Here is a 26,026-nt window from a genome sequence, read left to right as displayed (position 1 = left end):
ATCAGGGTTACACGTCGAGTGCGTCATTAGACCAGACTGACTCCATTTTGCTATGCCTTATTTTCAATAAACTAAACTTTCAAATAGTAGCATTTGGTTACTCAAAATTGGTATTAAATCATAATGGTCAGGTTAGTAAGTATTGCTGACATGGATATAGGGAATATGGCAAAAAGATCTTGGGTTTTATGTCACACCAGAGAAATGCAACTGACATATTTAGGTAACAGAATTAATTATCAAGTACGTCATTTTTGTACCTTTTTGAAATACTTAATTTCACTTTTAGGGTTTAAAATAAATGTTTTTTTTCTTCCACTCATATTTTCAGGAAAATATTTGTTCTATATATTTAAAAAAAATAACTCTATTAGAATGCCAATTGTACCTGCTTTTCCGTTTTTGCATATAATTTTAAGTCACTAAACCAAAGCTGGACTAATCAAAACAATTCTACTTATTATAGTCATAGTTTAGGGTCATGTCTTGTCGGTTCCCCTTGGTGACAGTCTTGAATATTTTGTCATTGCTGCAAAATTGGGAATAGGTTGGTAATGGAAAGAAAAGTTCATCATGCTTTTTGCCTGCATGGTGATACATTGTATCATTTTGAGTTACCACAGAATGTAGGTTAGAAGTTTTTTTTTTTTTTTTTTTTTTTTGATTCCTCTTTGCTGTTTTCTCTCTGGCTACCTTTAAAGATTTTCCTTGCTCTTTCCTTGGTCTGCGGTAGTACTACCATGTATCAATGGATGTAAGAAGAAAAAAACCTTAACATTTTAGCTTTTCATAAACTACAGATTTAAATGTTTATACTATAGATTCAGATACTTAAATTTTGACACAGTTAGATACAGGTTTTTTAAAATAAACTTTTAATTTTGGAATTAATTATATACTAAAAGTTGCATAGACAATTCACCGTTCTTTTTTTTTTTTTTTTTTAAAGATTTTATTTATTTATTTGACAGAGAGATCACAAGTAGATGGAGAGGCAGGCAGAGAGAGAGAGAGAGGGAAGCAGGCTCCCTGCTGAGCAGAGAGCCCGATGCGGGACTCGATCCCAGGACCCTGAGATCATGACCTGAGCCGAAGGCAGCGGCTTAACCCACTGAGCCACCCAGGTGCCCCTCACCGTTCTTTTATACCTTTTATGCAGTTTTTCCTAATGTTATAATCTTAGGTTATCTGGTACATTTCTCAAAACTATAGAACCCACACTGGCACATTATTATTATCTAAACACCAGACCTTTTTTATATCTCACCAGATTTTCCCACTAATTACATTTTCTTGTTCAGGATCGGATCCTGGTTTCTGTACTGCATTTAGGGTGTGTTTATTTTTTAAGTTGAACTTCCTGTTTTAAACTCAGAGGCTCATTTAAGATGAGTGGGGTTATAAATTGGATTCTCCTTTCTTAGGTTTTTTTCAGACTATATGCAAACTGTTGTACTTCTCAGTTTGAATATCTCACATTTGTCTGAAACTTTAAAATGTGTAAAATAGAATTTCTGACCCTCTGAAACTTGTTATTCCAAGCCTGCGAGTTAGACTTCTTGATTCTTATCTTACATTGATTTAGTAAATAAGACACATGTATTCTGTTCCAATCTCTTGACCCTGTTTTTCATTACCACTGCAACAGCCATATTTTAGGCCTTGGTACTTCTTGCCTGGAACTAACATCATTCATTCACTTACTAAGGAAATATGGAATCTGTATTATCTCTGGCACTGGGTTAGGTTCTGGAGTTGCAGGATAAACAAGAACATGATCTCTGGGTCCTAGAATTGTAGACTGCCTAATTCCTTGCCTCTAGTCTTATTCCTGTACCCTCAGGATTTCGTATCCTTGGCCCTATTAACATTTTGGGCCAGATAATTTTTTGTTGTAGGCTACGTCCTGTGCTTGTGGGGTGTTTTATCAGCATCCCTGTACCCAGTAAATGCTAGTAGCACTCCTTACTTCCTGTCCCCTTCAACAAAAAATGTTCCAGATGTTCCCAAATGTCCCTGGGGCAAAATTGCCTCCAGCTGAAAATTCTGAAAGTTCTAAGATGCGTATGGGATCATGTCATGCCTCCTTTCTCTCACTGACTTTGAATAGTCTTAACTGTGTAATATGGCTCACAAAATTGACCTTTTCCCATCTTTCCCACCTTTTCCTCACCTGTACCTGTGCTCTAATTTTATACAGCTCTTTGGCAGTTTTTAACAGTCAGCTAAACTCTTTTATCCTTTTGTCTCTGTACTTATTCTGTTTCTTTCTGCAGTGTCTCTTTTTTTTCTGTTCTGTGAATATCTATTCATTCTTTAAAATTTCAATGTCCACTTACACTTCTGTCTCCCGTAGCTTTTGTCACATAGTTGTGATTATTTACTTCCTTCTCCTTTTCTACTATTTTCTATTCCTTATCACTATTAAGGCCTGGAATATAGAGATTATGTTTCATTACTCTCTGTAGACCCAACTCTGCAGTATTAGTAAATATTAAATGAAGAGGCAGTTGATAATGAACTAGAGTGGGACAAGAAAAGTTCAGAAATGGGTAGTGAGTAAAAAATGTAAGAGATGATTGGAAGGAGAGAGATACTTTTGAATTAAGGCAAAACCCCAGAAATTTTGTGTGTTTGTGTGTGTGTTTTAAGGATTTTATTAATTTATTTGAGAGAGAGCACGTCCGGGGGAGGGCCAGAGGGAGAAGAAGCAGACTCTCTGCTGAGGGGCTCGGTCCCAAGACTGACATCATGACCTGAGCTGAAGGTAGACATTGAACTGACTACCCAGGCATCCCCCTTTCCCCAAAAACTGGTTTTTAAGAAATTAAGGTTTATTAATGAATTCGGTTTTCAGTTCATTACACTCAGCATGCTAAAACTCATACCTGTATAATTTAAGAACCAAGCTTCGAGTTTATCTTAGTGCATTCTTACCCTGTTTTATTTTGTTGTCTGCTTATAAACCCTGACTGTTTTGTATTTCCTAGTCCTTGATGTAAATTGTGAAAATTAAACTGGACTTCATTCACAGGGCAAGAGAACAAAAATGGTCAGATGCTTTCTAGTCCTCTGGAGCCTCTTTTAATGGGGGGAAAAAAGAAAGATCCCACCAGTCTGTTATCACTAGCTTCTAACTGATTTTCTGTGGAAGAAATACATGAATGTGTATTAGGCACATTTACTTTCAAGAAAAAATAATAATCTCAGGTATTGTCCTTTTTCCAACCTCCTTACCCACATTATGCCTATTTTCAGATATGATTTACTCTGTATTTGCCTACAATAAACAACTGTAGTTTAATAGTAAATGACATGGGTGAAGAGACTTAGGTACATTAAAGCTGTTTTTAGGGGCATCTGGGTGGTTCAGTGGGTGAAGCATCTGCCTTCGGCTCAGGTCATGAACCCAGGGTCGTGGGATCCAGCCCCATGTGGGTTCTCTGCTCAGCAGAGCTTGCTTCTCCCTTTCCCTGCCACTCCCCTTGCTTGTGTGTTCTCTCTCTCTCTCTCCAAATGAATAAGTAAAATCTTTTTTTTTAAAACTGTGTTTTTAAAGTTAAATTTGGATATTTGTTTAATGCATGTTTATCTTGTGGAAAAGGTTATATAATATATTAAATTAAAACAATCTTTTGCTAATTGCCTATTTGCATTTTTCTTGTATTTACCATATTAGTAAAGTAAGCTTTATATCTCTAGGTTTTCCATATCTCATCTTGTTTGTTGTTTTGCCAGCGTAGTTCATATCTTTGTTTTATTTGTTTCTTTCATTTTACTTGTTTCTGTGGCAAGGTTGCAGTGTTGATGGGTGGGAATAAGGAGTACTAGAGAACCTGATTCTTAAAAATGTATGTTAAGGAAACAGCTTTGCCTTGAAAAATAGCCTTACTACACAAGCATCCAGTTAACACTAAGAAGCTTATACATGAAAAGAAGTCTTAGATCTCATCTACATTTATAGTTTTCTCTGAGAAAACTAGTTTGAACAAAGGCAGCAAAGATTCATTTAAAATTAGAATATAAATCTTAAGTCTGCTTTAGTCTAGATGTGTGGCCTCAGGCAAATTATTCAATTTTTTAGCCTCTCAGCTTCCTCATTTGTAAAATCGGGATAATACCTACCATATTTGGTAATTGGAAACTTAAATAAGATAGTAAAGTGAGGCACAGAAGTAGGCTACAATAAATGTTACTTTCTGCCCTTTCTATAATTCTGATTTAATGAATTATTTTGCTAATAAATGTTGAGTACTTTTTTGAAGAGAAGGTTCTTAACGCTTTTTATTTTCACTGCTATGTTTTGCCACATTCCAGTATTTGATTTATTCTATACTTGGTAATTTCTTAACATATTTGGCACTTGGCTGAGATCTGGAAGTTACAGGGTTATTTTTTTCCTCATATGACTATATTTCTTACATAAATATCAGAAATATTGTACATTATTAGAAATCTTTAAGGTTTAACATATATAATTTAACATTTGACACATAATTCAGTAAATTATAAGGTTGTAATAATCTGTGCTTTCTTTTCTGTTCATTTATTCTTTGCCTGATATTCTGTTGTCTTGTGCCTTTTATGCTCAGTCCATACTTTATCTTCAGTTAGGCAACTGCTCGTAACTTACTTAAATTCATTCATTTTGACCTTGTTATTTTCTCAGTAACCATTTTTTTCTTTTAGAACTCATCTTCTAACATTTACTTCTGTTTTTCTAGTCTTAATAGTTTTATAATCTCTGTTGTCTAATCATTTCTAACTTAGCTGTGTTTGGAGGTTTTTATTTTTTGGTCTTGGCTTCTATATTTTACTCTGTCCCCTGAATGATCTTTATTTGCCTTTATTTTTTTTTCTACGATACTGTTAGGGCCTGGATTGTATTTATTCATTTATTAACATATATTATTTGTTTCAGGGGTACAGTCTGTGATTCATCAATCTTACACAATAAACAGCGCTCACCACAATACCCTCTCCAATGCCCATCACCCAGCCACACCATCCCTCCCACGTTCTTCCCCTCCAGCAACTCTCAGCTTGTTTCCTGAGATTAAGAGTCTCTTATGATTTGTCTCCCTCTCTGGTTTTGTCTTATTTCATTTTTTTCTTCTCTTCCCTGATGATCCTCTGCGTTGTTTCTTAAATTCCACATATCAGTGAGATCATATGATCATATGATAATGTCTTTCTCTGACTGACTTATTTCACTTAGCATAATACCCTTTAGTTCCATCCACATTGTTGCAAATGGCAAGATTTCATTTTTTTGATGCTGTGTAATATTTCATTATTTATATATACACACATACCACAACTTCCTTATCCATTTATCTATCAGTAGATTATATTTTATTGCTCTTTATGGACCCAATTCCTCTGTATTAGTAAATATTAAATGAAGAGCCGGTAGGTAATTGATGTAATTAATGAATAGGGTGGGACAAGAAAAATTCAGAATGATATATTTTCATTTGGCAGAGGCTTTTGTTTCTTTCTCTTCTGCTTACTCCACTCCTTCCCCCTTCCCTACTTCCTTTTTTTATCTTCTAAGAACAGGTAGCTATGAGAGACTCCTAAGATGTATTGTGCTTTTGTTTTAAGGGAATAAAGCTAATGTTCATTATGCCAAAGTACCAAATATATAAAATAGACATTATTATTTATACTTTTTCTTTTGCTTAAATTTCTTTTCAAACTTATGATTGACCAAAAAAGGGGAAACACTTTGAAGAATGACGGTTTGCTTATTTGAGTTCAAATTGTTGCCTTTGTAGCTGTGTTTTCTTTTCTTTTTTGTAAATAATGAGAGGAGATTCTTTTTAAGGTCATAGTTGTGATCAGAGGTATCATCTGTGCGCCCTGCCTTCCTGTTGTATGTCTGGCAAACAGTTGGAATAGTAATTAGGAAGCACTAGTCAGTCATTACCCCTTTTAGTTTGTGTCCCCTATTTTTCCAGGTTGCTTACTGGGTTTAATGTTGAATTTCATATCTATATAGGTGAAGCAAATTATCTTATTTTTTTCATAAAGTCTCTGACTTTTTATTTTGAATTTCTTCAGGGAACCTTTGAAGTTAACTATTGAACATCTAGCCGTCTTGAAACTGGGAAGTCCATGATCAGGCTGAGTAGATATTTCTAGAAATAGAGCAGCAATTTGTTCCACTCCTTAAGGAAGACCCAGGGGGAGGAAAGATCTCCCACAAAAGTCTTTAAAAAAGTAAAAGAAAACCTGTGTTCAGTAATATTTACTTTTATAACATGAAGGTTTGATTCTTTAAGGACAGTATAAATGTTAGTATATATATAATACCTTTGAGTTTACAAATACATTTTGTCTTGTTTGCTTTTCATAGCAACATTGCAAGATACCCCCATGTTATTGAAGAAACTAAACCTTAAGAAGTAGCGTCCAACTCATTTATCCCTGGTATTTTTTTCTGCTCTTATGCATTTAACTTTATGTCACATTTATTTAGCACCTTTTTGCTTTCTCTGTGAAATTCTTTATGCATTAGTCTTGTATCACCTGTGTCCATTTATTGATTTAGGTATGGGAGCCTTGGAAGTATGCTTCAGAGTGAGAACTTTAGAAAGAATAAAACGTGGTTTGTTCTTTAAAGTTTATCTCTTACCAGATAAATAATTTGAGAGAAAATCATTCAGTTCCTTGAGAAAGGCTTAAGAATCTTGTTAGCAGACTGATTTAATTTTTTTTCTAAAATGACATTTTTTTTGAACCCTTTGTTTCTTTGCAAAATAGGCTTTTGCTTTTAGTCAGATCCCTTCTGATCTGTTCTTATTGTGGTAAAGAGATAAAACTGCAGTTTTTATCCCAAAGCAAATCTTACATCATTCCCATTACTTTCTCCTTGAAAACTTTCAACTTACTGTTTTGGGGAAATAGTCCAGAAATCCTGACCGTAGCTTAGAAAGCACTCTGCAGTCTGCCCCCTACTTTCCCATCTCTTTTCTCCATGCTTGCCCCGTGCTCTGTGTGCTTACCTGGCTTCCTTATGTAGCTTGAGTACTGTATTTTTTCCAGTCTCAGAGCTTTGCACATGCTCTTGCCTCAACCTAGAATATGCTCCCTTCCCACCAACATTCTTTGGCTGTTCCATTTTTCAGGTCTTAGTTTAAGTGTGCGTTTTTCAGAAAAGCCTGACTCGCTGATATCCAATCCCTCCTTCCCCTGCCATATATTTAAGACCCTCTACTGTATATTTCAAGATTTTTCTGAACCCTTTTTTTGCTGACACTTCCTGTTGTAAGTCCTTGTTTCATATCTGTCTTCCCTGCTATACTGCAGTCTCCATGGGGGTAAGTACTGTGTCTTTTCTTTGTTACATCCTTTAGTTCATACTTGGCCCATGTAGATGCTGTATAAATGCTTAATTTAAAATTGAATGATTAAAATATTTGGTATAAAACTACATAACTTTTAAAGAATGAGTTTTTATTAAATTACTATAAAACATTTAAAAAATATTTAAAACTGATAATATTATGGCATTATATTATTTTCTGATTGAAGTAATATCAGACAAGTTTCCAAGAGAGAAAAGAGGAGGAAGAGTAATACAAATCAAGTAATTTTACAATTTTAGTAAGTTATAGTTCTAGTAGTTATAATGTGTGTATATTGGGGTTTGTTATGTTTTTGCTTGTTACATACTTGGTTCTTGAGATTTTTTGCTTTACTCTTAGAATCATCTCTTTACTTTCTGTATTTTATTTCAGTATTTGAGTTCTCCTTATTTATCTTTGTAGTATCCGCTAAATTTTAAAAACATGATGTCTTTCATACAGCAGGTACAACTGAACACCGAATTGACTATGTAGAGATTTGGAGGGTAGTTACTGTGCATTCTAATTATTTTAGTTAACAGTGGTTAAATGGAGAAGCTCTAAGGGGTACTCTATTACCCAGGTGATTATTTCCCTTTTCTCTTCTCTCTTTCCTTCCTCTTTTTTGGGGACAAAAGCTGTTCACAGGATTGTCCTTCTAATGTTGCAGCCCCTTGCTACTTTAACTAAAGTTGGGAATTTTGTTCATTATAGTAATAGTGATTTGTTTGTCTTGTTCTTATGTTGGTTGGTTGCTAGTTATTGTTGTAAGATGACATAAAGACCAGATGATGGTATAAACATAAACCAGTCTGTGTTGAATTATTTCCCCATAATATCTCTGGCCCTTAAATTATGAATATTTGGTTGTTAATTCCTACTCATGTCTATGTTAGTAATCTCAGGAAAATTACTGCAATAAACTTTTCAGTTGTGGCCCTATAGTCAGTTAAATGTTAAAATTTCCTTCTTGTGCAGTTCTTTGCCAAATAAAATTGAACCTACACAATCTTTGATGTATTTTTTTTGTACTTTAAAAATTTAATGGGATAGATTTTAGAAGCAAAACTTATAAACAAAATTGATGGCACTTTGTGTTATTTTATGGCTTTTGAACCAAACCAGATGTGAATTCTTTGTAGCTTATCATTCAATCCATTGTCAAATTGGCAATGGTTATTGTGTTTTATAGTATACAATTCTGATACTTCAATATACTTATTGTTGAGGGTTTCTTTTTTTATGATTAAATAAATTTAAATTTTTTGCTTCTTTATCCCTGGGCCTGTTTTTCTCATTCTTTGAATTTAAGTTAATCTCTTTAGACCACTTATGCTTTTCATATTGCTCTTTTGAGTTCCTTCAGGTAGACTGATAGACTTCATTTAATTAAAAATTTAAGCAGAATGAATAGATGCTTACTAGAGAAAACTTGGAAAGCAGAGGATAGCTCAAAAATCAGTCTCTCTGGTAATCTGCTGTTAATACTTCGGCATGTTTCATTTCAGTCTTTTTTTCTAAAATCTGTCTACCTAATAAGAGTGTGCGCTTTGGGATCAGTCTGCCTGAATTCAACCCTTGGGCTTCATATCTGGGAAAGTTACATTTTGTCTTTCAGTTTCCTTACTGGTAAGGAATATCCCCTTATTGGGGATAATAGTAGTACCTATCTTAAAAGATGGGTGAAACTAAATGAGAATATATATAAAGTCCCTGGCCTTTACTGAAGCACTCAGTAATATTAGCCATTATTTTCCAAAACTGCTACATATCATAATACTGTTCAATAGTCATTTTTCTCACCAAATTAGGTATTGTGTTGTATTTATGTTGTTGTTTGAAGCAGATAAGACTTTTTCTATCATTAGATTCTTGAAGTCCTTTTAGTAAGACTTAGTACTTGAGATAAGCCCTGGTGTCTTTTTCCTCTTCACAGCTATTTTCTCAAGGGTATTTGATTCCTGGCTTTAGCATAACTTCTCTTTTAGAGATTTATATGGCTGTTTTTTGTGACCCCATAGTCATATTTCCTTTTCATTAGAACATTTTTGTGGTTCTTTAAAATGAAGAAAATTTTATGTAATTTTATGCCTAATCATATATCTTACACTGCACAATACATTTATCTGATGGAAAATTTTGAAATCACCAACACCGTATGTAGGCAATTTTTTGGACTTGCAATGAATTTGGAAGGTCATTTCTATAGAAATTGCCCTCTGAGTGCCTGGTTGTGAATCTAGCATTATTTTGTTGGGAATACTAATTATTGCCTAGCAATAAAGCAGTTTGGAATTTGTTTTCATGTGGTCTTGCTTACATGTTTATTACCAGTTTTGTAGTCACTCAAGTTTAGTTTTATAGATTTCCAAACTCTTGTTTTATAGTTATAAGTTACTAATTTTACATTTAGAAAGCCTTTATTAACACAGATCATGGAGATTAGAATGAAATCTAGGTACTGATTATCCAGAATTCACTCTTTTCTACTTTAATTTAGGAACTGTTTTTGTGGTTATTATGAATTATAACTACTTTTGCATTTTATTTACAGAAACTCTGGTAGTTTTTTCATTTATGAGTGAATGAAATTAACCTTACATTTCCAACAAATTTTTCTTTTAACTTCTCAGTGATCCTCAAATTAGATAATAATCAAGACTGAGATATTTAAAATGGATGCATAATGATGAAGAACAGCCAGATAAATATTAAGACATCATTAGTTATAAAATCAAAAGTTTGGCAGTGGCATATAAATAGACATGAGGTCAGTGATCTAGCACAGAAATTATAAGATAAGATAATCACAATTTAATGGGGTAGAAAAAGATGAGTAAATGAAAAGTCTGGAACAAATGGTTACTTGGAGGAGAAAAAATATCTTTAGAGGTTCACCCTAATATACACTAAAAGTCCAGATAAGTTAAAGAGGTAAGTGAGAACTTTAAACCACAGGAAAGTAAAAGAAAATGTAAATGGATATTATTATACTGTTGGCTGGTTAGGACTCTTCATATTAAATCAGTAGAAGAAATTATTTAAAAAGGAAAAAATATTGAAAGAATTGACTAAAATTTGTGAAATTGTGAGATGCCAAAGAACAGCATTAATATGAAAGTCAAGTATATTGTGGAAATGTTTCTAGAAATATAACTAGGGGTGCCTGGGTGGCTTGGGAAGAGTCCTATATCCAGCTCCCTGCTCAGCAGGGAGTCTGCCTCTACCTCTGCTTCCCCTCTCCTTGGCTTGTGCTCTCTGTGCGGTCTCTTTCTCACTCTCTCTTTCTAATAAATAAAATCTTAAAAAGAGAAACATAACAGAGAAATTAAAGTTGAGAGAGAGAGAAACTTCCTTAAAGTCCCCTTAGTATCAGGTTCGAACACAATTCTGTCAAACTTAAAGGTTAACTCTTATTTCATTAAGGAATACAGCAGAGCTGTTAAACTGCTGTTTATGAGGAAAATCTTTATAAAAATTTTAAAAGTGTCTGATAGAATTAATGGATTTTCTTCTTTCATTATGTTATTTTCTACACTGAGCACACATTAGTGTTATGATTAGAAAAAAGAATTCTTGAAAATAAGTATAAACTGGGAAAGAGTGACTTGGGGGGGGGATTTGATTTATTGTCCTTACACTTGATCTTAGCCAAAAGGCCGAGAAGCGATTGATTTATTGTCCTTAAACTTAGAGAAGTAATGGGTATGAATCTACTGGTTAGATAGGTATGTAGTTATATCTAACATTAAGAAATTGTGGGCCTTTTGTTAATCTCTAATAGCTATGTAGATTTGTGCACACAGACTTTGTTTCAAAGATTGTTTTGAACGATTTGCTATTGATCACAGTGTTCATTTTGTTCCTTTTCTCGCTTCAAATTTTACTTAGTTAGTTTCACTTTTTTTTTTTTTTTTTTAAGATTTTATTTATTTGAGAGAGCGTACAAGCAGGGGGAGGAGCTCAGGGAGAGGGACAAGCACACTCCATGCTGAGCACCCGCTCGCTCCTCAACCTAGAGATCATGACCTGAGCCAAAATCAAAAGTCGGTCATTTAACCAACTCAGGCACCCAGGCACCCAGGCACCCCTCTTCGTATTTTAAAGAGACTGATATTTCAAATGGGTAACAGTGATTTCTGGAACGTTTATTTTATTTACAGTTCTATTTTACTAGGAAATTGAGTAAAATATGTTTACTTTTCCCTTTCCCTCCAGATTAAATCTATTTAGCAGAGCAGTTGAAATGAAGAACTATTTAGGGAGATTCTGGGTATATAATCTGTTCAGTAAATCCTCCATTTTAGTTTTATTCCTTAAACCTAATTGTTTTATTATATGTGTAATTTATTAAATTCACCAAATGCATACTGATTATCTACTGAGTGCCAGCCATCATTGTCAGTTTTTAGGCAATATTAAGGACAAAAAAGACAAAATCTGGTACATACAGAGTTTATTATATAAATTGTAGGGGTGGGAAACAGGCAGGAAATAAACAGTGAACATATGAGCAAATAAATATATGCAATCTGTTGATAAGTGATGGAAAAAGAAATACAGAGCTGAGTAAAGAGGGACCAGGAGTTCTAGGTGGTGGTAGGGAATGAGTTGCAGTTTTCAATGAACTGATCAGGTTAGGCTTCATTGAGAAGTGACAGATCTGAGAAAAACGTTGGAGAAGGCCAAGTAATTAGCCATATGTGGGGAGAGTATTCTACCCGAAGGGAACAGCCAGAGACCCCACATGAGGAACATTCCTTCTGTGTTGGGAGAATGGGGGCGGGGGATTAGAGTGGCTGGAGCAGATTAAATAAAGGGTTTCAAGTAGAAAGTGAAATCAGAGAGATGATGAGAGACAAGATTATGCATGGCCTTAATAGGCTTGATGTGTAAAGGATTTGGTATTTATTCTGAATGAAAGGAAGATCATTGTAGTTTTGAGCACAGGAGTGATGTTATAAGGTAACCACTTAGGTTGCTTCTGAAGTTCACTATAATCTTACTAGCAGAGGTGCCATTTTAACTGGCCTTAAGAAAGTAGGAAAGAATGTGCCAAGTGAAGGAAGATAGAAATTTGCTTTGGCAGCCTTAATTTAAGAATATTTCTCATCTCCATACTTAGGAAAGTAAATGTACTTTCAAACCAAGTCCTATATGCTACTTGATTTAAGGTTAGAACTGTAATAATGTCATGTAAGGAACTTATTCCTTTGTGACCCCTTAGATCTGTTTAACCATGCTCATTTTAAAAATTGATGTTCTAGTTTAATAAAATTTAAGGAGTTTCTGTAATCCAAGAGACATTTCCTTTTTACTCAAAAATCCAATTAGTCTATTAACAGTTTCTTTAGAAAGTGAATAATTGCCATTTGCCTTTCTGCCATATAACTATAGATTAAATTGAACCATCTTGTGTATGTTATTAACTAAGATTTTTTATTTAAAAAGGTTCTGCACTCAGTTGTGGGAAAAATGAATAAGACAGAATTTCTTTCCTTAGGGTATTTAAGATCTGGTAAGGGAGATAGACATTATGCAAATGGTATAGTAAAAGAAAATATGAATTCATTGGATTGGAGTCCTAGAACATCCCTCTCTCTACCTTTGTAAAAATTCTCTACCTATTTGATCTGGTTGGGCCTACAAATTCAGCCTCAGGTTAACTTCAACTTTTGAACCATACTTTTATTTTTCTTCTCTAACTCCCTCTATCAAGTTTGTCCAGCAAGTTATTACTGGCGAATTCTACATTCTGTTCTCTCTTGGTTATCTTTTAGTTATTGTTACACAAGTTTGTAATTTATCTGAAATCAAGAACTTGGCTGGGATAGAGTCGTAGAATAGATATTCAGTAGTTAATTGGTAGCCAAGCATAAAAAAAGGTAGTACAGAATTATACTTTTAACTATATTTCAAATAATGTCTCTGGAAAGTTTGATTTGTAAAGCTGACTATAAAGTAGCTTTTTGAAAGGGATATTCTTTTTTTTTTCAGTTGACTCCTGAAATAAAAATTAAGATTTAAACCCATTTTAGAAAGATTCAGGAAAAAAAAAGGAAAAAAACTGTTCAAGAGAGCAGCAGCATTTCTCTTTCTCTTTGCTTAAGTGCTTTTTTGCATAGGAAATACTTGGTCAACTCTGATTTTTAAATGGTCTTTAAACGAATTTATTTTTAAAAATTTTGACATATATGCATGTACTTGATCATTAAAATAATTTTGATATTGTAATTATTTCTAGTAATAATATTTTTATACCTGAACAGTATTGAATGTCTTTAAAAAATTTGTCATTTTGAGAACTTTGTAAATTTTGTATGGAGGGAATTAACTATATCTTGGTAACACTGTCAACATTTGTGTCATTTGTCATCACTTAATTTCTTACAGATTAGACAGGTGAGTCTGAGATATCATGGATCTTTAATATTTGGATAAGATCCTTAGTATTGAATAAGTTCTCCTTTGACAAGACAATTGATGTCTGTGGGTTTGTGTGATTCTTGATCTAAATCAGTTTGGAACCAAAACACTAGAGGAAGTCTTTTACCAGAAGATTTCTGTGCATAAGGAAAAATGTATCAGGTTTGTTAGAAACAGTAAATCACTGTTATTGTGTAACTAGATTAAGCCTAAATAAACTAATTTACAACTGTCAGAGCTTATCTCAGATATTCCCAGATGTTAAAAATAAATGGTAGCATAGAATTTATGTGCTAATAGCAAAGAGGTATATTCTGCTAGAATATAAAATAATTGATGTAGTAAAAGAACATGTAAATGTAATGTAATTATTCCTTGAAATGTAATGCAGAGCATTTTTCTACATTCCTCTTCACAAGTCCCCCAAATTTTTTTTTCTTGCTTTTAAATATAGTGTGAGCCAAATACTTACTGTACAGGAATAAAACAATAAGTACTGAGATGTTTTATGTTATACCAAGATACTTGTATTTCATCAACTTTAGGACATAATTACTGGACTCTAAATCTAGGTTAAATGGTATTTTGTAGGTGTGTTTAAATTTCTCTGGGACTAAATTCAAGCAAGAAGCTGCAGTGCTTACTATACAAAGTAGATGGCAGTCACGGTCAGAAAAAAAAAGCCTTATATTAAAAGTAATTTTAAAAAGTATATTAAAAGGAATCTATAAGTGAATAATAAGCCTGCAGATCAGTCAACATATATTTATTGAGCACCTTCTTTATCTATGATTATCACAATAGAAAATACATTCAAATAGAAAACATTTTGGGCTGAAGTCAGCACATCAGGCTCTGGACAGAAGATAAACTTCAGTCATATCTTGAAAGATGGTTAAAATGGATGAGTTGACAAAAAAGGGCGAATAGGTTCTGGAGAAAGAATCATTTTACGGGTGTTTGGCAAGATCCTCAGTTTAGTTCCTTTTTAAAATAATGCAATGAATTATTCCTCTCTCTTCATTTGTGCATAGTTTTTTAAAACATCATTTGGCATGTCAAATTTCATGTGTTCAAGAATTGCTGGTTGATGAAAAGTAGAAATTGCTGGATCCAGTTTTGACTGCTGTTGTTGGAAACTGTATCTCATGGGGGCATTTTAAAGAAATAATGTGTAAATGTTTTTGGTTTTTTAAGAGTACTAGCCAGAGAGTAAAGAAGTCTAAATTTTAATCCTAGCTTCATGTTTTACTTACTTTGTGACTTCAGTCATATAAACTGACTTTGCTTATTTATAAAATTAGGATAATAGTGCCTGACTTAATTACCCAGAAAACTCAGAGCCATAAACATTAGAAAGCATCTCTATTTTTACAACACTTGAGAAGTTGGAATATGTGAATGCTTAAAAGATGATAACTAAGAAAATTAATTTCTGTATTATACTCATTTCCCCCCTTTTTCTCTTTGTAGCGGATACTTTGTTTTCACGGAAGCTGAATGGGAAATACAGGCTTGAAAGACTTGTTCCAACCGCAGTATATCAGCACATGAAAATGCATAAACGAATTCTTGGACACTTGTCATCTGTGTACTGTGTAACTTTTGATCGAACTGGCAGACGGATATTTACTGTAAGTAATTTTTGAAGTATTATCTTAATTCATATATGGCATTGAAGAAACATCACTTATAGCTGAACTTGAAACAGAACTTTTGTGTTTTTTTTTTGCTAATGAAAAACTGGATATTCAGGTAATTTAGCTTACTATGATAAAAGATTTTACTTGAAGTTGGACTTGATTCAAGTTTGGAAAGTTCCGAAATGTTGTAGTACAGGTACGGCTATATGATGGTGCTATATTATGGATAAGTGTGAGTCCCGGCATTATATCAAATATGCAGTTTAACATTTTTACAAAAATACCATATAATAATTTAAACTCCATACCAGGGGCTTTTCGAAAGTGTGTTAAGCAAATTAGGGAGATTATTAAATGTATCTTTTTATATTATCCTTAGTACCTCATTCTTCAGTATATTTAATGTTGTGTTTAAAGAGGCTCTTTGGGCTTCCTTGCTCTTGTTTCTTTTAACCTGTTAAATGGAGAAAAGCAAAGCTTTTCAGCTTTAACTGAGAAAATTACTTTTGGAAATATTTCTGTTTATTTTTAGGTGATTAACTATTATATACACTAAGGGTAGTAGTTACTACACTCTTCGTGTACTTAAATGCTACCCTGTAAGCTGAAGGTATGCATTCATTCACAAAGTCCTTAATTTTCTTTAAGTAAGAAACTGGGAAATGGAAGTTATAATGGAAATTCCTATCTCTGTCTTTGGAGAGCAGCTGCAAATTTTACACGGTTGGGTACAATTACAGATTCCTCTTTTAAATAAATATGCTTGTAAACTGAGATTTATTTATATCTGCTTCCCTACCCATGTACCTAGTCACCTGTAAAATAGCATAAACAGCAGGATGTGGGAAAGGATTTCCATACATATCTTTTCCCTGGCTCTGATCCACTCAGGCATTTGCAGATCATTTCTTAGATTAGTATTCTCCTCTTTCACCTTTTCTTTTATCTCCATTGTTCTCTATGAAGCAAAATAAAAGTGAAATTTTCTGATAGGTCATGATTTTCAAAGGGGAGAACAGGCATCTCTATATTTGCTAAAGTGCTTGATATAGCTATAACAATAATTTGTTTTCAAATGGCAATGGAAAATTACATCTACCATTTTCAAGCTCAGAATATTTAAATTCACCTCTCAAAACAAAATAAATCTGGTATTTGTAATGTTCAAAAGAATCTTTCAAAAATAGTAATAAACTGAAATAACAAGAAAAAAGCATTACATTGTGTTTATACTTCATTTTGGTAAGGATAAAGTTACGCCATTGCATTGAGGTTATAAAAATATATGACTTAATTTTTTATGTTAGTGAAGTATCTTGTGGGGATTCTTTAAAAATGATAGGATGGTAAGTATTTATTTCTTGTAATTTATGAAGGATTATGTGTTTTGATTTGAATTAGAGAAATAATCTAGAATTTTTTTGAGGGAAAATGTAGTGAAATAATGTGCTGTTGCTATCTCCTGAGTTTATTAGAGTGGTAGGTAAGGAGCTGGAAGAGCAGCACTTTGAACCAAGGGATAGCAAACTACTCCTATGGGTCAAAGCCAGCCTTCCACCTGTATTTGTAAATAAAATTTTATTCAAACAAAGGCATGTTTAGTTGCTTACATGTGTATAGCCTACATTTGCTTTTGCGCTACCAAATGGCAGAGTTGAGTAATGACAAAGGCTGGCACATGTGAGTATTTATGACTGCAAAGTTGAAGATAATTATTGGCCCTGTATAGAAAAAAATCTGCATGTAGCCCCTGTGCTACACATTTAATTTCTACTTTTAGGAGCTTTTAATTTGGGGAGAAGGAATGACATTTGAAGAAGCTATTTTCTGAATATTTTTCTTTAGTTGAAGACACTTTTAAAAGGGAAGAAAATTATCTCCGTATTATTTTATAAGAGTCTTACCAGAGTCTAAAATTGATTTTCTTATGTATGTGATATAATTTACTAATTGGGCCAGACTCATAGTCTTATTTGTAGTTTTTTACTGCTGATTTGCAGTTGTAGATTCCAAATGCTATCATATGATAAGAAATGTGTAGATATGGAAAGTACTGTTATTTAAAATTTCCTTGTATTTTTATGGTTATCTCAAGTGGCAATAGGATGCCTATGTGTTCACTGTTCTATTAACTTCATAAAGTGGGGTGGCTGCTGGGTGTTCCCTCATTCCACTGGAAATACACTAGCCACTGACTAATGTTTTAAAAATTGGTGTTGAAAACTGATGAGATAAAGCTTTAGGATAGTAGGTCATGCATAACCTAATGAGCGATTCCTCTGAGAGAGCACATTGTTATTTATTGGAATAACAATTCAGTAATAGATCAACCAGTTTTTACTTTTTATCTCTTTGGTATCTGAAGACCTTACACATTCCTGAAGTTTTCATGTAGATGTATTTGCAAGTTTTATTCCCAAGGGACAGATTCTCTTGGGTCCTTTCTGAGTGACAGCTAGAGGCAGTATGGATAGCACTGTGTTTAAGACCATCAGCTTTGGCATTAGATGGCTCACATTTTCTCACCACTGTAATCTCCAGTATTCTCATCTCTAAAAAAGGAGGAAGAAGAGCAATAATAATAATAATAATACCAACCCTACAAGATATTTGTATGACTACATGAATGGAATAATGCATGTAATTAGTATAGATCAAGATTTACAGTAAGAAGTCATTGTTTTCTCTCCTGCTGTTGATTTTATAGATAGATTTAAATAAATTTTATCCATTTTATTTCTTAATCAAAATCTTATTTACAAATTTTGTACAGGATCTAAAATGAAGTCATTTGTAATTGATAAGTGAAATTCTGTATTAGGACAATGTACAAATATTTTGTATTAGAATTTTTTAATGTTTTTTTTTCACAGTACAATAATGAGAAGAACCCAGGGAGGGAGATAGCATAATTACTGAGTCAGATTTGCTTCCTAATTCTTAGTTTTTAAATTTGTTTTACTTGGTTTTAGAATCACTGCCTCAAATAATATTTACCAAAGAAAAACAGAGTTAATGAATTCTCTCAGGAGGAAGCCATTCACTCATAATACAAAAAAGTATGTTGAGGGCCATATAAAAAGATCCCCCGCCCTTTTTTATAGATTTATTTATTCGAGAGAGAAAGTGAGTGAGTGGAGGGAGGGGCAGAGGGGGAGAGAGAATTTCATACAGGCTCCCCACTGAGTGCAGAACCTGACATAGGTTTCAATCCCACAACCCTGAGATTGTGGGATTTCTGTCCAAGTAGAAATCAAGAATCAGATGCCCGACGGACTGAGCCACCCAGGCACCACCGCCCCTTCACAGAGAAAAAAAAGCAAAAAACAAATGTATCTTTATTTTCAAATTAAAGCAAAAGAATATACAATATTTCCATAAATGCCCTAAGTTATAAACAATCTTCTAGACACTTGGGTTCTAGAAATGAAAGACAAAGTATCTGTCCCTGGAGAGTTTACAGATTGTCAGCAGACAATATTGATACAATTGATAAGAAGTTTGAATGGGGCTATATAAGATACTGAAATATCATAGGAGGAGAAGTATTAAATTCAGTGTGTTGTAGGAGATGGTAGGGAAACTTCACCTCAGCTAAATTTAGCTAAATATTGCAGGCCAGGGCAAGGCATTTATAAGCCTTGGAAGAATATAACATGTAGTTGTATATTACTGGATATGGCAAAGAATAAATGTGGATTATCATTAAGCAAGAACTGGAGATATTAGTGGGGGACACAATGATCAAAATCCTTTTGGTAGTGTATGAGAGGGAGTGGGTTTCTTTCCTGAAGGCAATGGAGAGAAAATGACAGATTTAGACAGAAGAGTGAGTATGATTTCTCTTTTTAACAGTCCCTTTGGCATTATTGTAAAGGATGGATTGAAACTAAATCTATATATAGAGGAATTGGTGAAAAGGTTCTGTCAGAATTGGTGAAAGTGTTCTGGGAGAACAGTGAAAAGGTTCTGTTCAAGCCATGATGAAAGAAAACATCATGGCTTGAACAGAGTCACGATAAAAGTAGGGATGGGACTAGTGGATTAAAAATAGAATCTAGGATTTGAGAGTTTCATTTGAATCTAGGGAAGAATTGAGAGAGAAGAGTATGGGATCACATGTTTGTTTTGTTTTGTTTTTTTTAAAGATTTTATTATTTATTTGACAGACAGAGATCACAAGCAGTCAGAGAGGCAGGCAGAGAGAGAGGTGGAAGCAGGCTCCCTGATGAGCAGAGAGCCCAATGCGGGGCTTGATCCCAGGACCCTGAGATCATGACCTGAGCCGAAGGCAGTGGCTTAACCCACTGAGCCACCCAGGCGCCCCGGGATCACATGTTTTTAACTTTTGTGACTGGTTAGAAAGTCTATCATTTATTATGGTAGGGATTTAAATAGAGAAATTTGTGACAGTGGACATGTTAAATTTGAGATGGTTGTCTATATTGCCAAATAAAAATATTCAAGAGGCGTTGAAAGCTCAGGAAAAAATTAAAGCTAGAGGATCAGTTTGGAAATCACTGAACATGGTAATTGATTATACTACCTCATATATGTAGTGGCTAACTTTTAAAACAGCTGAAAGAAGAGGAGAGGAGTCAGTTACTGAGACTGAGAGCTGCTTAAGAGGCCAGAGAAAAATAAAAGAAGTGGTGTCTTAAAAGACAAAGGATTAGGGACGCCTGGGTGTCTCAGTCGGTTAAGCAGCTGCCTTTGGCTCAGGCTCAGGTCATGATCCCGGGGTCCTGGGATTGAGCCCTGCATCAGGCTCCCTGTTCAACAGGGAGCCTGCTTCTCCCTCTGCCTGCTTGTGCTTTCTCTCCATCTCTCTAATAAATAAATAAAATCTTAAAAGAAAAAAAGACGAAGGATTAGTATTTTATAAAAGATGTAAACCTAAAGTAAATGAGAACTGAAAGGCATTTTTTGGACTTGTCAAGGTCATTAATGACATTGACAAAAAACTGTTTTATTTCAATATTAGGGATAGGAGATTACAGTGCACGGAGGAGGAGTTGGGAATTGAAAAATGGAGGAGACTTAATGCAGACTGCTCTTTCAAAAAGCTTGACAATTTTTAGGGAAAAAAAGACTTAGCTGAAAATAGAGTATTGAACTTCATAATTGAACTTCATAATTCTGTTATATTGTATCTTTCTTTTATGTTGCAGTGAATTTGTTTAGATGTCTCTCTCTTAATTTGTGAACTTCTTATTAACAAACTTTTCTCTCGAACCTTTTTAGATCTATGATGCCTCAGAGTATCTAGTGCATACATTAGGTGTAGAACAAACGATGAATGAATCAACCAGTCAATTAGAGAGATAAAAATGAATAATGTTCCTTTTTGCAAGAACCTTAGACTTTATTAGGGGAGATGTACACATATGTCTGTAAGACAAATTCCCTTCTTGTATGGTTCTTTATACGGGTCTTTTTCTGTGCTTCAAACTTGCAAAGTCCATTTATGGTTTGGAGCCTTTGTAGTAGCTATTCCCTTTGCATGAAATTATGTTTTCCAAAATATGCCCCTGTCTAATTCCTTTATTAGCAGTCCTCTGTTGAAGGAAAAATCTCTTGGAGATTTTTTCCTAACTACCTTCCCTTTCTGTACTCTACCATCATTATTTATCCCATTTAGGCACTTTACAGTATTTTTCTTATAATATGTATCACTGTATGAAATTATTATTTTTAAAATCTGGGTTTTGTGAGAGACCGTGCTAGGGGCAGTGATGCACTGGGTGACTCTGCCTCACTGAGGAGAGTAATTAAATATGGGCAGAGAAAATCCTAAGCCGAGAAGCAGAATGTCATCATATGCATTCTTCGTGCAAACTCACTGGGAGGAGCACAAGAAGCAGCACCCAGATGCTTCAGTCAGCTACTCAGTTTTCTAAGAAGTGCTCAGAGAGGTAGAAGACTATGTCTGCCAAGTGGAAAGAAAAATTAGAAGACGTGGCAAAGGTGGATAGGGTACACTGTAAAAGAAAAATGAAAACTTACATCTTTCCTAAAGGGGGAAAAAAAAGTTCAAGAATCTCAGTGCACCCAGGAGGCCTCCTTCAGCCTTTTTCTTGCTTTGTTCTGAGTATCGCCCCAAAAATCAAAGGAGAACATCCTGGCCTCTCCATTGGTGATGTTTCAAAGAAACTGGGAGACACATGGAACAACACTGCTGTGGATGACAAGCTGACTTAAGAAAGAAGGCTTTTAAGCTGAAGGAAAAATACAAAGAGGGTATCGCTCTGTACTGAACTAAAGAAAAGCCTGATGCCAGGGGCGCGGTGGGAAGGAGCCATCAAGGCTGAGCGGGGCAGGGGCAGGGGATGGGGGGGTGTCATCAAGACTGAGAAAAGCAAGAAAAAGAAGGAAGAGGAGGAAGATAAAAAGGATGAGGAGTGGGGCAGTGCTTTCTTACCTATTAAGCATTTACCCTTCCTGTACACAACTCATTCCTTAAAAAAAAAAAAAAAAAAAAAAAACCTGAAAATTGAAATGTAGACTATGTAAAATTTGTTTTTAAACTGTCGTCTTTTTTTTGTATAGTTTACACACTATCAAATGTATAGTCTGTCCTGGTGGTATTTTCAGTAACCACTAACTTTTCCTAGTACAGTATGAGGATTGTTAATTGACATGGAAATTGAAAGCAGGTTCTTGTTTGTGCATAGCAGAAACTAGTTTTGTGTGGGGGTGGTAGTTTTGTCATCTTCAGTTGTCTCCAGTGCAGCTAATAGGAAATAATTGTTTTATTAATGGAATACCTCTGTGTAATTGCAAAAGAAAAAAAGCTATAGCTGTATTGTTCACATTGTGAATGCTTCTGAGTAAATATAATTTTTTAATTAAAGATAGAATTGGGGTTTTGTTCTCAATAAGTTTCATTAGGCTAGACAGGGACCTTAACTGACTAAAATAGGAACCCAAGAATTTATACTGATTTAGTAAGTAAGTGAATAAATAAGTGAAAAAGGAGGAAAAACTACTGTTGAATGGTAACTGATAATTGTAGAAAGAATGATAATTTGGCAACCATTGTAGTGGTGATTGATTTATTTGTATGTCATCAGTGGAGGCTAAGACTGGTAGAGGATCTTATTTAAAGATCTTGGCCTATTGCAATATGTTCCTACAAGGTATTAAATAAAAGGGGGAATCTTCAGCTTTACAGGGGAGAAATCTTGGAAACAACATGATAAAATTAGCTTCACATGGGCGCCTGGGTGGCTCAGTGGGTTGAGCCTCTGCCTTCAGCTCAGGTCATGATCTCAAGGTCCTGGGATCGAGTCCCGCATCGGGCCCTCTGCTTAGCAGGGAGCCTGCTTCCTCCTCTCCCTCTCTCTCTCTGCCTGCCTCTCTGCCTACTTGTGATCTCTCTCTGTCAAAAAATTAACTTCACTAGTGGTGAAATGAGTTGACATTGTGTGTCCCCTTAAGTGGTGCACTGAGAAATCTATCTGGTGGGATTCCTACCTAGACAGTATGACTTCTGGTCATGAAGAAATAGTAAACAGACTGAGGCTTGGGGTCATCCTACAGATTCCTGAGGACAAAAAATTGAAAGCTTGAGGAAATATTCCAGATTGAAGGAGACTGAAGAGATAATTTAACTGAAGTGTAACATGTGTTGCCATATGGGATCCTGGGGCAAAAAGGAAAAGGAAACATTGTCAAGATAGCTGACAGATTTTGAATGGGATCTGTGGATTGGGTAGCAGTTATATTAATATGGATTTCCCAACTTATGTAGATGATACCTTTTTTTTGGGGGGGAGAAATACACACTGGGATATTTAGAAGTGATGAGGCCTCATGTCTGCAGCCTGCTCTTAAATAATACATAAAAAAATTTATGGTAATGGGTGTGTGTGTGTTATATGAAGAGAAAGGAAGGGAAGAAAGGTGGTGATGGAGTAAATGCAATGAATTGTTAATAGTTGATTAATCTGGGTCATGGAGATATGGAAGACATTGGTACTCTTCTTGAAATTCTGTAAGTTTGAAATTAAAAATTATTGTTTCAAAAAGTGCTGTGGGGGGCACCTGGATGGCTCAGTTGGTTAAGCATCTGCCTTTAGCTCCAGTTGGGATCCTGGGATTGAGCCCTGCATCAGGCTCCCTGGGAGCCTGCTTCTCCCTTTGCCTGTCGTTCTTCCTGCTTGTGTATGTGCGCTGTCTCTGTCTCTGTAAAATAAATAAAAATCTTTTAAAAAGTGCATGAGAAGTGAATATTCAGTAAGTTTGATTATAATGAAAAGGAGAGCAAGAGTGTAGTAATTTATAAGAAGATAAATTTATGAAAAACTGTGGGTCAAGGGGAAGGAGCTAGAACAGCAGACTTTTGATACACAAAGGTCTTTAAGGAGGATAGATAGAATAAGTAGATGAAGATGGGATGTATAAAGAACAGTTTATTTTGATCTATTTAGAAAGATAATTAGATTCACAATGAACAGATTCTACTTTTCATTGTGAAATATTTTAGCTAAGAGTCTTGGTTAGGGAACAGAACTGGGTCCTAGAGGTACTCGATAAACCCTGGTATTAGGGAAGGAGTGATGAATAAGGAACTGGTTAGCTTTAGCCTCCCAAATAAAGAGAGGGTTCATAGATTTGCAGTGTTACAGACTAAATATGCATATCCTCTTTTTGTATAATAGTACTTGATATCCTGGGAGCAGGATTGGAGCAAATGATAATTACTTTGATACAGGTGGATAAGAGTGAGAAAATCAGGCATGTGGTGAAATGATTAACACTGAAGTTTAGGATAATTGGTAAGGAAAATGAAACAGAGGTCTGATAGGTAAGAAAGAAAATCAGTGGCATCTTTTTGAAAAAAACAAACAAACACTGAACTAAATTTAATTATAAGCACATTTTAGCTGCTTGAAGAGCAAGCTGCTTTTTAGCCTGAATAAGAAAATGACACATGATGTTTTTAACATTTAATTCGGTTTGTTTTAAAGACATCAAGAGTGAAATCTGACTCAAATCTGTGTAGTAGTAGCAAGAAAAATTAGAATTCTGGTTGATTTTTGTCCAGTAATGCCAGATTCTCCAAGATATCATAAGTTTAAATATCACATAATTTTTTTATTTCAAAGTAGTAGTCTTTGGTTGGTCTGCACAATTGATGCTTCTCTTTTAGCAGGGAAAGGTTTATTGATCTTTTTGCTTTTGAGGTCATCTGTATAGGAGTAACCTGCTGTACTGTTCCCAAATGTATGCGGTTTTCTACTTGAATAAGTCAGCCATTCTTTAGCATTTACTATTCCACCCTGTAAAGTATTTTCTTCATCATTGAATAGTTCGTACAGTTGTCACTTCTCGTTATCTAGCTTTTATTTTAAATAAGCAAATACATAGTTACAAAAATAAGTAATTCAGTTAAGCCTTTAAAACTTGCCTTCTAGAAACTTAAATTTGGGGAGGGTAGATTTTAGATTCTGCTTTAGTTTCTGCATAGAGCCCTGTTACTGAAATTATTTCATAAAGTCTTCATAACATTAGGTAGGGCATTTTTTTCTAGATGCTAAGGAGAATTTTAATGCTTAAGTCCATGAGAAAGTAGAAAACCATGTCAGAGACCTGTGGAATTTTTCTTTACCAGAATACAAAAGTCGCATTGGTGGTATAGTGGTGAGCATAGCTGCCTTCCAGAATACAAAAGTCAAATATGTACCAGACATTGCCTAGGCTTTATTCATGGAGAATGTCCTTATTTGTTTTTATCTATCTATAGTTACCTCCTACACTTTTTATTTTGGGCAAACTTCAAAGTTTCCAAGAGGGATTCATAAAATAGGGTTTATTGTTCTAGATTAAAAAAAAATAAGAAGAATTAACCCACAGTGAAAGAGATCCTGTTGCATGCTGGAAGGAAAGGTCTTTGCTGCCACTATCTCCATAGTCCACTTAATATTTAAAATTTTAAGAAAGAGAAAAAAAAACTGATTATTTTAATTTTATTTTTTTCAGTCTTCCAAGATTCATTATTTACACACCACACCCAGTGCTCCATGCAATAATAACACGCATGCCCTCCTAATATTCACCACCAGGCTCACCCATCCCCCCCACCCATTTCCCCGCCCAAACCCTCAGTTTTTTCAGAGTCCACAGTCTCTCACGCTTCATTTCCCGCTCCAGTTTACCCCATTCACTTTTCCTTTCCTTCTCCTAATGTCCTCCATGTTATTCTTTATGCGCCACAAGTAAGTGAAACCATATGATAATTGACTTTCTCTGCTTGACTTTTTTCTCTCAGCATAATCTCCTCTAGTCCTCTACATGTAGATACAGAAGTTGGATATTCATCCTTTCTGATGGCTGCATAATATTCCATTTTGTATATGGACCATATCTTCTTTATCTATTCGTCTTTTTGGAGAGGATGTGGAGAAAGGGGAACCCTCTTACAGTGTTGGTGGGAATGCAGGATGGTGTAGCCACTTTGGAAAACTGTGGAGATACCTCAAAAAATTAAAAATAGAGCTACCCTATCTATGACCCTGCAATTTGTACTACTGGGTATTTACCCCAAAGATACAGATGCAGTGAAAAGCAGGGCCATCTGTACCCCAGTGTTCATAGTAGCAA

The 26,026-nt window shown here is 34.7% G+C and overlaps 1 protein-coding gene, 1 long non-coding RNA gene and 1 pseudogene across 2 annotated transcripts in view; 2 read left to right on the top strand and 1 right to left on the bottom strand.

Annotated features, from left to right (window-relative positions):
* Window positions 1-26,026, top strand: part of PHIP (pleckstrin homology domain interacting protein) — a 133,794-nt gene that overhangs the window by 18,119 nt on the left and 89,649 nt on the right. Inside the window, 1 exon segment of the mRNA XM_047734612.1 lies at window positions 15,252-15,412. Within this exon segment, the coding sequence (XP_047590568.1) occupies window positions 15,252-15,412 (161 nt within the window).
* Window positions 5,697-26,026, bottom strand: part of LOC125102942 (uncharacterized) — a 63,031-nt gene continuing 42,701 nt past the window's right edge. Inside the window, exon 4 of the long non-coding RNA XR_007128234.1 lies at window positions 5,697-6,215. This is a non-coding gene — a long non-coding RNA (uncharacterized LOC125102942). The remainder of the gene's footprint in view (window positions 6,216-26,026) is intronic.
* Window positions 20,302-21,686, top strand: LOC125102939 (high mobility group protein B1-like; annotated as a pseudogene).

The sequence above is a fragment of the Lutra lutra genome, chromosome 6 (genome assembly GCF_902655055.1).
Source record: "Lutra lutra chromosome 6, mLutLut1.2, whole genome shotgun sequence".
Lineage (NCBI taxonomy): Eukaryota > Metazoa > Chordata > Mammalia > Carnivora > Mustelidae > Lutra > Lutra lutra.
This window is presented reverse-complemented; position numbering and strand designations above follow the sequence as displayed.